The sequence below is a fragment of the Rattus norvegicus genome, chromosome 3 (genome assembly GCF_021556685.1).
Source record: "Rattus norvegicus strain SHRSP/BbbUtx chromosome 3, alternate assembly SHRSP_T2T, whole genome shotgun sequence".
NCBI classification, from domain to species: Eukaryota; Metazoa; Chordata; class Mammalia; order Rodentia; family Muridae; genus Rattus; species Rattus norvegicus.
Window position 1 is genome coordinate 24389393 of NC_141536.1, and position 12269 is coordinate 24401661.

Below are 12269 nucleotides of genomic sequence, written 5' to 3' on the forward strand. Positions count from 1 at the left end.
TAGTCGTTCTCGAATACGGACTCTGGGTGCACAACTGCTCCATACATGTAACACTGTTATTTCTCTAAACTGAAGGGACACTTGCATACAAGAATTTAGGGTTTGTACTTACTTTCCACAATTACTTGTCTGCCTTCCCAGTTATCGTTAATAAGCTGTATATTTCCAAAATGTGCATCACTGTAAAAGATCCGATTGGTACCTTCTCTTCTTTGATTATAGTCAAAGGCCAGGGCTATAATGTTCTTGAAATAATGTGGGTTCTCATAGGGCCGTACTGGGGAATTTAAATTGGTTTCATCAGAAAGATGTATGCTTTTTAATATTGTTCTTCCTGAATATAGCAAATATCCTTCGTGCCTTAGACAAGTAACTCCATCCCCAGCCAAATACCCATGGGCACAGGCACAGGTTCTTCGAGAATTTCCTCGATAGAGACATAGTTGCTTACAGCCGCCATTTTCTTTGGCACAGACATTGGTCCCTGAGAAAGACAAATCCACAAATGTAAAATCATTTTTTGATGTTTAAATAAGTTTACCTCACCCCTAACAGAAATGCTAGAACTTATAACACTTAACATTAAGTACCATTTTATTTTTAAACATCGGTCGCTAAAAAATAAGTACAAAATAATAGTGAATTTGTAAATCACAGGTTTTAGTTGTTTGAATTCCAATTTGAAGGAATATATATATGTTTGTATATATTACAGTCAAACAATAGCATTCAGATTTAACTAACTAAGGTTAGCTAGCCATTTAACTTAGGGGTGATGCGTTTACAGGTACCGAGTCCTGAGTTCAGGCCTTCACACCAAAACCAAACTAAAAATAAATCTCCCTTAAAGTGTAGAATACATTTTCTTAAAATTATAGGTTTTATATTGTAAATTGTTGTCACATGCAATTGAGTCACTCAAACATAACCCAAAGTCACTGAGCAATCAAGTGCTGCTGTCAGCAGGGTCTGTGAGACAGAGGAAATTGGATGGGTGGCTTTTCTTGCCTTGCCTATCGTATATACGGCATAAATGAGTCCAATTTTAAAACAAGGCCGAATCTATACTACGACTCATTATTACCACCTTCAAAATTATTATGTACGGTGTCTTTTGTATAAGGAGACAGAATAAAAAAGAATTTAAAAATAGACAAAACTCCATCAAAGGAGCAATGGCTCAGAATGCACATTGAAGACAATCGTTTTGAGAGCCATTACAACTTTTCTTCTAAAAGATAAACTGAAACAAATAATACAATTTTTTATCTAATACCCTAGTAGTAGTAGTGTCTTGCACACACTAATACAAACTCATTCTTGACTTGTCCTATGTCACATGACTGTACATATGAACAAAAAAGAAATATTCATGTATATACTGTTATATGTTCATTCATTGGGCTTTTCTCTGGTTGTTATTAAAAAATCATCAAAAGGGAATTTGGAGGCTTTGATCTTATTTAATAATCCACTTTAATTCTTAATTTTTAAAAAGAAAATGAGAAATGATATAAAATTTATTAATTGTGTATTTCATTAAGTATGCTGACCTTTTTCTCTTACTCGGTTAAAAATTTTGATCTCCTTTAGGTTGACTCCAAGTCCTGTTCTCATGGTTACTGTTTCTGTGACATCGTTCTTGTGGCCCCTTCTGACTGACCCATTGGCGTGTGCTCTGCCAGAAAGTTGAACATGCAGAGTTAACAGTTTTTAATTAATTAAAATACAATAAGCAAGGTAAAACTGAATATAAGGCATGACTCAAATGGAAGAAAAAGAACCCAATTGCAGTGTCTGGTGCTGAAATGCTTGACCATGGAATAGCTAGAGAGCCTTGCTGGCTAGCCTTCTCTGTAAAAATTACATGGTTTTGTGAAATGCTTTCTGTAACCTTACTACAGTATGGCTAATTCTTCAAGGGCAAAGAAATGGCACTGAAATAACATTTTGAGACTCAAACACTTACGAAAAAATAAATTACCTGTCAGACCAGTAGATGTAAGCCCCAAAGACTGCAACTGAGAACAGATCCACATTGCTCCCAGACAGCAACACTTCACGATTCCCACCAGTGTCAAGGTCAATTCTCTCTATCTTGTCCGAGCGAGCATCACACCAGTATAATTTATTTTCCTAAAAAGTGATAGGAAAACAAGAGTTCAAACTGTCTTGGTTATTTATTAATGAAATGAGTGAGTATTAAAAGTAGACTATTGCAAGTTGGCTGTGAACACACTTTAGAATCTTAAAAGGAATCCAACAGACCTCATAGTCAATGGAGATGCCATTGGGCCATGTTATTCCCATGCTTACAATCATGACCTTCTCAGAACCATCTAGGCGAGCTTTCCCAATGCAGGGCACTTGTCCCCATTCAGTCCAAAACAAGAAGCTGAAATTAAATGATCATTTATAATAATTGACAGATTAAGGGACATCAAATAGACAAGATGACATTAAAACTCTTCACAGTAAAATGTTCATAATAGAACCAAATAATAAGCCACACAACTTAACTTAGAAATATCTGATATCACTACAGTTAAGAATAAAATCTTATTATAAAAGATATTTAACCACATGTAGACATCACGAGGATGGATTCAATTCTTTGGAAGAATCATTTGCATATGCTCATCCTATCTGAAATTCTCTTCTCCAACCTGCTGCCTAGTGTTTTTGTTCTTTTATTTTTGTTTTGTTTTTTTTTCTTCATGAGGTTTCTGTTGTCTCTTTGATGATAATTTCATGATGAAGTCTACATCTTAATAGGAAAGAACCCAGAATAGAGTAAAATATCATATTGGCCTTTCTTTATCTTCTTATTCATTTTGAACATTTTCCTTTACTAAATTATAGGCTCAATAAAGACTTTTTTCTGATTTTTTCAGAACTGTATATAGCATCAAGTAATTATGATATTTAAAAATTAAATATAGTGTAATTTATGTATCTATGAAATAATTTCAGCTTTCAACTGTTACCATAACTTTTAAATATAACCATTCTAATTTAACATTTAAGGACTAACTTGTGATTCCATCCTAATATACATATCACACTTTGAAAAGAAAGCATTTTCATTTTAATAATATCAAAAACTTTTATGTGAAAAAGTATGTAATCTAGAAAGAGAAGCTTTTGTCATGAGACAAAAGATGGTGAAAAAGGGAATGTGAACAATAAAGATTACAGTTTATTCATTTTTTTACTCATTCATTCATTCAATCATAAATTTCATTATTCAATAGCGGAGAAAATCATGCTTTTAGAGAAATACAATTGTTCTTAATTTTGAAACTTTGTAAACACAAGCTTATAAACTATGAAAAACTAAAGTTATAAAAATATGCTAATCATTATTTCAGACAGGAACAAGTATGTATTTTCTGTGAAGATTCATATATGTGTTAGTTTGACTCAGGGAAAGATCACAAGGTTTCATATAAAAAAACTAAACAAAACCTGTGTGTTGTTATATACATATAATAAACATATTCATTAAATTCAAAAATTGAACTAAATAAAATATATACATTATTTTAATAGTTGTTTTTTAAAGCTATAAAAATTTTGTGTTATTATTTGACAACATTATGCAAAAGGTGTGACTAAAATTCCCAAGTAACTAAATTCTGAAGATACTATCCTTCATATATACAAATTTTATGGTTCAAAAAGGGAAAAATTAGTAGAAAATTTAACTAATATTTTATTTGTATGAAACTTGTTTAAAGGCATAAAAGATGTATACAGAAAAAACAAAATCCTTAAATGATAGTTTCAATGTATTACAATTTTTAATTGGTAAACAAATGTATGATACCATTGTTGTCACTAAGGACAAATGTCATAATAGGTAACAGGCAGAAGGTGTTGAATTACAATGGAGGCCCTAGGGCAACTGGGAAAGTCATTGTTATCACCTTTCAACATATTCAAATAGGGATGGAAATGCATTTAATAAACCTTGTTCTTGGTGGTAATCTGTTTACAAACACACCAACTGAGCAAGGAAGACCAGTTTTAAAGGAGCAGTGTAATGTACATTGTATTGGTAAATCATTAAGAGCTGGTCAAGCTTTGTGAAAGCAGACTTCCTTCTTTGTGGTAAAACTCATTTCCTGGACCCTGAAGCAACTAGTTAAAGCTGATTTAAAAAACAAAGAAAAAAAAACAAACAAACAAACAATCAAACAAACAAGGTAGATCCTTGAGGAGATCTAGAAGACAGACTATTTCCAAACAAGATTACTATTTATCCTAGAATGTAAAAATGTGTATTGTGATAGAGGAGAGCCAGGTGTCCATCTATAGAGAATCCGGGGAGTGCTCTTTGGATTTTCAGCTTCCTCAGCCACTACTTTGATGGTGTCTGTCTGATGCTATTTTTGTCTTGTTTGTTTGTTGTTTTTAACTTGATAACCTCACCCTAGGTAATTCTTCTCTACCAATGGCTGGGACTCTTTCAACCTGAACTCCAGCTGCCTTCCCCAATCAATTACTGTGAGATACTTGGAAGCCTACAACTTAATGATGTTGCCTTTGGTTTTCCCTCTCAAAGGCTAATTCACTCATTTCTGGGACATGTTGTGAGCACTTAATTTCATGATGTTTCATTGTCTCCAGTTCTATCTTGTAATTTATTGTTTTACTTTTGCTCCTTATAAATTTAGTAAGCTGACTAAGTTACATCCAAATGTCCAGCAATTGTGTATCATTCTCTGAAGCATATGGGACAAATACTCTAAGCAGGTATACCCGTTTAGCCCCATTTCTCATGGCTGCAGAAACGACTTTGAAAGTGAATGTACTCTCTTTATAGGACCAAAATGGACAAGCTAGAAAACAAATTTAAGCCCTACAAATACAGTCCCATACCACTATCTTGGCCGTTTATTGTTCTGTCAATGATAGTAATTTTATATTGAACACTTTTTTCCTGAGTTATAATAAATATAACAAAAGATGTCCATATATAAAAAGACGTGCTATGAGGAACTAGCCTGAACAGTTAAGAGCTTAATTTTAAGGAACAAGTTTACCTTATTTGATATTAATAGCCTCTCTCTAATTTTATTGTGATGCTTCCATGCAAGCTTCTGACATGAGTACTGATAAAGTTTCTGGGTAAAAACAAACAAAAATAATAACTATTCTAGAGATAGATTTTATACACATTTTTCTGCATGTAAGAGAGGCCAGAGGGATATCCTACTATAAAAACCAAACAGAACTGTTTGGGGATTGGTTAATTAATGCATCACTTCACTGTCATCAAGAAGTTTTGAATGGAAAAAAAAATTAAATACTATCTTATAAATGTAAGGTCAAATGAATACATATTAATTTCCTCACTCTGAAACTAAAAGTAGAGAGCTAAGTAGGTAGCACCTTTAGGAACGTACAACACTTAGAGAAGAGTAATGTTCCAAGCCTGGGATTATTCTCCCTCTTGAGATCATGCTTTTCAGCTGTGAAATGCTTATAATGTTGAATAATATGGCTGAGAAAATGGGCAATAATATAGTTACATGGCAAGTTAAGAAAGAAAAATTGTAAACACTTTTAAACATTTTCAAAATCAAATTCTATGTTTCATTAAAGTGTTTATTTAGGTAATAAATTGTCAAACTAACATGGAAATTGTGTCTCTTACACACTATATAATCCTCAATCACAATAGATAACATATATTCTGGTGACTGAGAAAGGAGTAGAATGTTTAGTTTTACTTACAATTTAATGTCATGCATGATTAATTGGATCTTTCTATATCATATATTAATTAGCTCTTTCTATATCAGGGAAAATAACATTTCAGTATAAGGAAAATCTTATATTCAAGTCTGCCTAATACCTAGAAGCTGCCAAAAGGGGAAAAAATTCTAGGAGGAGAAGCTGATTTTTCAAGTGGAACTAAATTCCTAGGTGGTTCCAGTTTTACATTTGGCTACATTTAAAAAGGCTTCAAGTCTCTATTGTTTCAAAACAGGCTTCATGCCCACTGTTCATGGCACATTTATATCTTGAATTTCACTAATTTATTCCATTATGGTACCCCTTTCCCTGGACAATATCACCTGCCATGTTTTAATTTCAAACAGAATTGTAAAATGCTGTATTTTATTTCCAAGATGGGAATTTTAGCACTTAAAATTCTATGTTAACATTACTTGGAAATCATTTTGAATAATTTTCATAAACCTTTCATTTTAATGTCTTTTCCACTGAAGTCAAGTCAATAAATAAATGCTTGCCAATGTGTAAAGGGACACCTGTCACTGGTGTTTTCAAATACTAGTAATTATTTTCTATGAATCATTTCTACTCTTAGCTGCAAACATGAAAAAGCTCCATTTATGTGCTTTCAATAAAAAGTGGAGGCACATAAAGAATAATCTAATATTGTCATAAATATTAAGTTTCTTAGCTCATGAACTGAAATGTAACTTTTACATTAGGGATGAAGATTAGGAAGTCAAAACTATTTTCAGAGATCTTGCTGAGTCACTGACTGGCTCATGGTCTCTCAATGAAGGTAAAGGGTAAATTTGACAATGTCTACATAGACAAATGCAAGGATTTGAGGGTAGAAGAGGTAGATGGCTCCTGGCTTGTATGGTACCAGGGAAGAAGGACATTTTGGAAAGGGATAACATTGAAAACTCTGTTGGGATGAAGAAATGGGGTGAATTCAGGGCTCAAGATCAGGTATGAGAGGAAACAGAATTCCTGTGACGTACAGAGGGTCAGGAAATTGAACAGAAATATTTAACAATGAAGGATGGGTACTGGGGTAGCCACCAGAAAGTCCCAGATGCCAAAGCAAGAGGCTCTCAGGAACCAACAGGGACGACATTAGTTGAAATACCCAACAAACGGGAGGAAGAACATGTAGAGACAATATCCAGAGGTTATGCATGGCCTCCTGTTGAGGTACGAGGCCATCAACTCATTTCTAAAATTTTATCCCAGAATTGCTCCTGTCTAAAGGAAATACGGGGACAAACAGTGGAACAGAGACTAAAGGACAGGCCATCCAGAGACTCCCCCACCATATGCAGACACAAAACCTAGACACTGTTGCTGATGCCAAGAAGTGCTTGCTGACAGGAGCCTGTTATAGCTGTCTCCTCAGATGCTCAGTAGATACAAATGAGCATGCTTGCAGCCAATTATCAGACTGAGCACAGGGATCCCAATGGAGGAGTTAGGGGAAGGACTAAAGGAGCCGAAGGGGTTTGCAACCCCATAGGAAGAAGAACATCAACCAACAAGACCCCCCCCCACACACACACCAGGACTCCTAGGGAACTTAACTACCAACCAAAGAGTACACATGGAGGAACCCATGGCTCCAGCTGCATATGTAGTAGATGATGGCCTTATCTGGCATCAATGGAAGGGGAAGCTCTTGCTCCTGTAAAGGTCCAAGCCCCTGTGTGTAGGGGAATGCTAGGTGGGAGTGGGTGGGTGGGTAGGGGACCAACCTCATAGAAGCAGAGGGAGGGAAGATGGGATAGGTTTTGGGGGCAGGGAAACTGGGAAAGTGGATAACATTTGAAATGTAAATAAATAAATAAATAAATAAAATATCCAATTAAAAAACAGAGAAAAGGGGAAAAAAGAAAGGAAGTCAGTGGGTCATGTGATGTTGGTTCAGTGACTGACTGTTGGAGATTTGATCTAACCCTTTGATTCAATTGGGAATCTGTATGTCCAAGTGTTATAGATCCTTGCCCCCAATTGGTTTTTGATCAATCAATAAAGATATCAGTGGCCAATGGCTGGGAAAATTGACACAGGCAAGGACCCCTAGATTTGTGAGGACTAGGACACAGGGGAAAGGCCAATCAGCTATGTGAGAATTCAGGTAAGTGGCCACTGGATACCTCACCACTTTGGAACTAGAGTGGCAGGGGAAGGTTTTGGAGTTCTCAGTCTTTAAGGTAGCCAAGGCATTTTAAAAATAGGCTAATGTGTTTGCATCTTTCATTCATAGATTCAAACATAGGTCCAGGACAGGTGTGTGCATGCAATCTACTATGAGCCAAAGCAATGTAGCACAAACTCACTTCTACAACAGATAAATCAATCTAGAAGGAATTTGAAATGGATATTAAACTGATTTTTAATAATTTGCAAATATTTGTGTATATTTTACATATTTATCTGTATGTCCAAAAATTCAATGAAAGACCTGAATTGAGATCTATTCAAATAACAAAGAGAAAAGACTATAATAGTGTAGGAAATAAAGAGAAGCCATGCAGATGCCCTCTGAGCTGTAGGAACCCTCAGAGAAAACCAGAAACATCATGTATATTGAAGACAGGAATAGAAAACTGAATTCCTGGCCAGATAGTCAGTGGAGGCAAGAGTCCATTGCAAAACTAGGAAAGTAAAACAAAGAAACATTTTTGTCATAAGGCTGTGAAAACTCAGGAATGAGGCAATAAGCACAAACCACAATCCTAAGAAGCTGAGAAATAAATATTGAAAGACTAATGAAACATTTCTGGTTTTATCCAAAAGTGAATGACTTGGACTTTATTTTGAAAGCAAAAGGAAAGTATTTCATTGAGAAGTTTAAGGTGATAAAGTAGAAAAGTATAGAATAGTGGAGTGACATAGCCCAACCCACACTGTTGCTGGACATGTGCTGGACTGTAGGGAAGCCCCAGGGCCTGGAATAATGCTGGGCAACCGGGTTCTCTGGCTCTTGGACAACCAGGTGCAGCTAGAAGTCACTGAAGAGCCAAAAATGGAATCTGGAGTCACAGGGTGGATCTAACCCAGGGCCGGGGTGGGAGTCGGGGTGGGGATAGGGAGCTCCAGCTGGTCCCTTAGGGAGAATCTTTGGCTTGACAGGAGGCAGATTGAGTTTGGTGGCCATCCTGGCTGGGAATACAGAGAAACCTTCCACAGGAGACTAAATAGTGGCTCTATAGGCATATGCCTCCATGCCTGTCCATGGTGGATCTGGATGGAAAGAGTCAGTTCATGGTTTTAAGGCATTTATTGTCATGGCAGAAAGTGGATGAATAAAACCATACCCATAATCTCAGGGTAGCTCTGAGATTAAATACCTTTTGCAGGGAGGAGTGTCTAGGAAGGAAAGCTTATTGGCTAATCCCTCCAGGCCTTTAGGTACCTCATTAAAATGGAGATCTGTCTTGAACTTACATGGCTAAAGGTTATGTCCTTTAACATCTTTGGGGGCCTTGTGGGTGTTGCCTGTGACTGACTGATGGCCACAAATCTATAGGAGGCTGCGGCTCCTGACAGGGACCTGATGCATGGGCCATGTTACTGTCCCTTCAGGGTCTCTGGGTCCTCTAGCTTTGGTCCCACAGTAAATGCCTTGTAAACTTATCACAGTTAAAAACAAAAGAGGTTGGATGGAGTTATCTTCAGATGAAGGAAAGATTCTTCCCCAAACCATAACATTAAGTCAAAGTGTCAGCCAGAAAGGAAGTGCAGTCCCCAAAACAGCACAAGTTATTGTTACTGCTCTTGGTTTCACACATGTACTAGATTGAAAATAAGACCTTATTACTGAAAATATGATATGCATTGGGTACTTGATACAGAGAAACCACACTGGAACAGAGCTGGAAGCGTCTTCTCGGAAAGCTACCTTTCCTGATTTTAGAAGATCTTGCTCAGCTTGTTGGAGAGGAATTGCTATCTGCAATTATATTCAGCTGTGAATTCTTTATGATACATAAATGGTCTGCCTGGAGAGATGTGCCCGTTGGTGCATTAGTAATTTAACTACGGAGGATAAACAACCACTTTCTGATTGTACTTGACTCCCCTTAGAGATGGGAATTTATCTCTGGCAGTATAAATCTGGTCCAAACATGGCTGGAGAGGATATAGTCCTTTAGCGCCTGACTTGGATTTGGTAAGTGAATATGATGTGCCTTTCAAATTGCCTTCTAAATATTTGTGATTATAATCATAGATCAGTAATGCTGTCAACTTTGGTCATAAGGGGCTGTCTTTATTTGTTCAGAGTGGTAGTTCACGTGTTATTAAAGAAACACACTGAGAACAAACAACATAACACTTGGCCCTAATTGGAGCAACTATAGTTCCCTTCAAGGTTCATGCAATGATTTTGAAAGATGAGGCAAAAGGAATGTAAGAGCTAGGTAAAAGGTGCAGCATTGTGCCTTGCTGTCTTTGTTATGTCATAGCTAGTGTACACTGGAACTCTCAGCAGCACTGGTTACCTACCCAAGACATGCTCCACACAGGGACACTCAGCTTCTCTCACATAGTTGGAGAGGGACTAAGAAAGTTTCACATCTCATCACCAGAGGATTTATAAGTAGTTGATGCTTGGTAAGGGGGCTGGGGGTCAAGAGATACCATAACTGCCTGAGAAGGTAAAGATAGCTTTTGGTTGGAGAGATAGAAAAAGAAAGAGTGTAGGAGGAAAGAGAGGGAGAGGGAGAAGGAGAGGGAGAAGGAAAAGGAGAAGAGGAGAGAGAGAGAGAGAGAGAGAGAGAGAGAGAGAGAGAGAGAACTTAGTAGTATAACTTCTGATAATATTTCAGTGTGCTAGTACATAACTCTTAGTTCTGATTACTATAAGTATTCCTATTGAAACTGATTGGGTAAACTGACCCCCCAAAATATCAGAAGAATAGGTACTAATTAGAAGGGAAAAGGGGAGAGCCCTACTGATACAGATGAGGATGGTTCTAGCTGTCGTCTAGTCCCATTGGACTGAACAATGGGACCCCAATGTAGGATTTAGAGAAAACACTGAAGGAGCTGAAGGAGTTTGCAACAACATAAAAAGAACAACAATATCAACCAACCAAACCCCACCAGAGCTCCCAGGGACTAAACTACCAACCAGTGAGTATACACGGAGGCACTCATGACTCCAGCCACATATGTGGCAGAGGATGGCATTATCCAGCCTCAATGGAAGGAAAAGCCCTTGGTCCTGTGAAGACTTGTTTCCTCAATGTAGGGGGTTGCCAGGACCTTGAAGTTGGAGTGGGTGGGTAGCAATGGGAGCATCCACATAGAAGTAGGTATGGGAGAAGGGGGAGAGGGGATAATATTTGAAATGTAAATACATGAAATATCCAATAAAAAGAAGAGATTAAAGGAGAATAAGAGGAGGTAGAGATTATCATAATGCCTTGTGTACTTGTATGAAATATCACTATGGCACACTAATTTGTATGATTAATACATTGTAACAAAAGAAAGGTAGGTCAACTAAGAAATAAACAATTCATAAAGGAAAATAAGTTCGAAGGTACACTAAAATAGAGGAATCAAGGGAAATAGTTTTTCTGTTATCCAAAAATATGTCTGTTTGTATCCCAACAAGTCAGAAGCTCCTATAGGAACTAAGCTTATTCTGACATTTGGTGCTGGATTTTTTGACTAAGACATTATCCAAGCCTGAACTGATTGATTAAAAATTGTAATATTAAATGTGTCAATGCTTAAAACATTTTGCTTGTCCATGTGACTTATCTAAGGGTGAAACGTAGACCATTGTGCCTATGTGCCATGAACTAACAGGAGTGTTAACTAACAGCACTTAAGATGTTCCCATCAACATCTGAGTTGATTAGGAAATGTCATCTTTGGGCACCATCTATCCTTATTCGTTCTTGGTTAGTCATTTTATTTCCAATGGTATAGCCACAGATAAGCTGTGATCTGAAAAATGATCCTCTCCCTCAATGTGCATTTACTCAGGTTTATTTCAACTTATTGGATAACAAATACTAATAACTAAAAATTTAGAAACTAGGAGCAAGTCTAGCTGGGAAAGAGGAATTCATAGAAATTGGTGTGGGATGAGGGAGGAAATAGGATATGGGCATGACTGAAATACATTATATTAAGATAAATATGACTTCATCCTACATGTATTTGAAAAATTTGAATATACTTTCTGTGCTAAAATTATTATGTTGTAGATATTATAAGTAAAATATTGTTTCTGCCTAATTTTTCTTAATATAACTTAATATAAGGAAATATAATTCAGATCCAGAAAATATATGTAAACCTGAAAATTACCCTTTTTCTGGGTGCACGGCTATAGATCTTGGTTGATCCAGGCCTTGGGAAATAATTACATAACGGAAAGAGCCATTGAGTCTTGCAACTTCAATTAAATTGAAACCATGATCTGTCCAATATATGTTGCCTAGGAGAAATACAGAAATGCCCCCAATCAAATTAGAAACAATAGAATTGTTTATCAATTATACTTG

The 12269-nt window shown here is 36.5% G+C and overlaps 1 protein-coding gene across 2 annotated transcripts in view; it reads right to left on the minus strand.

The window, feature by feature from the left end:
- The window catches only part of Lrp1b (LDL receptor related protein 1B), a 2085328-nt gene that overhangs the window by 521379 nt on the left and 1551680 nt on the right, over positions 1-12269 (minus strand). For both annotated transcript variants that reach the window (XM_087654909.1, XM_087654910.1), the window contains exons 37-41: positions 12073-12202; positions 2269-2395; positions 1985-2136; positions 1554-1678; positions 113-484 (exon numbers count right to left, since the gene is read on the minus strand). In XM_087654909.1, coding sequence (XP_087511035.1) covers positions 113-484; positions 1554-1678; positions 1985-2136; positions 2269-2395; positions 12073-12202 — 906 coding nt within the window. The remainder of the gene's footprint in view (positions 1-112; positions 485-1553; positions 1679-1984; positions 2137-2268; positions 2396-12072; positions 12203-12269) is intronic.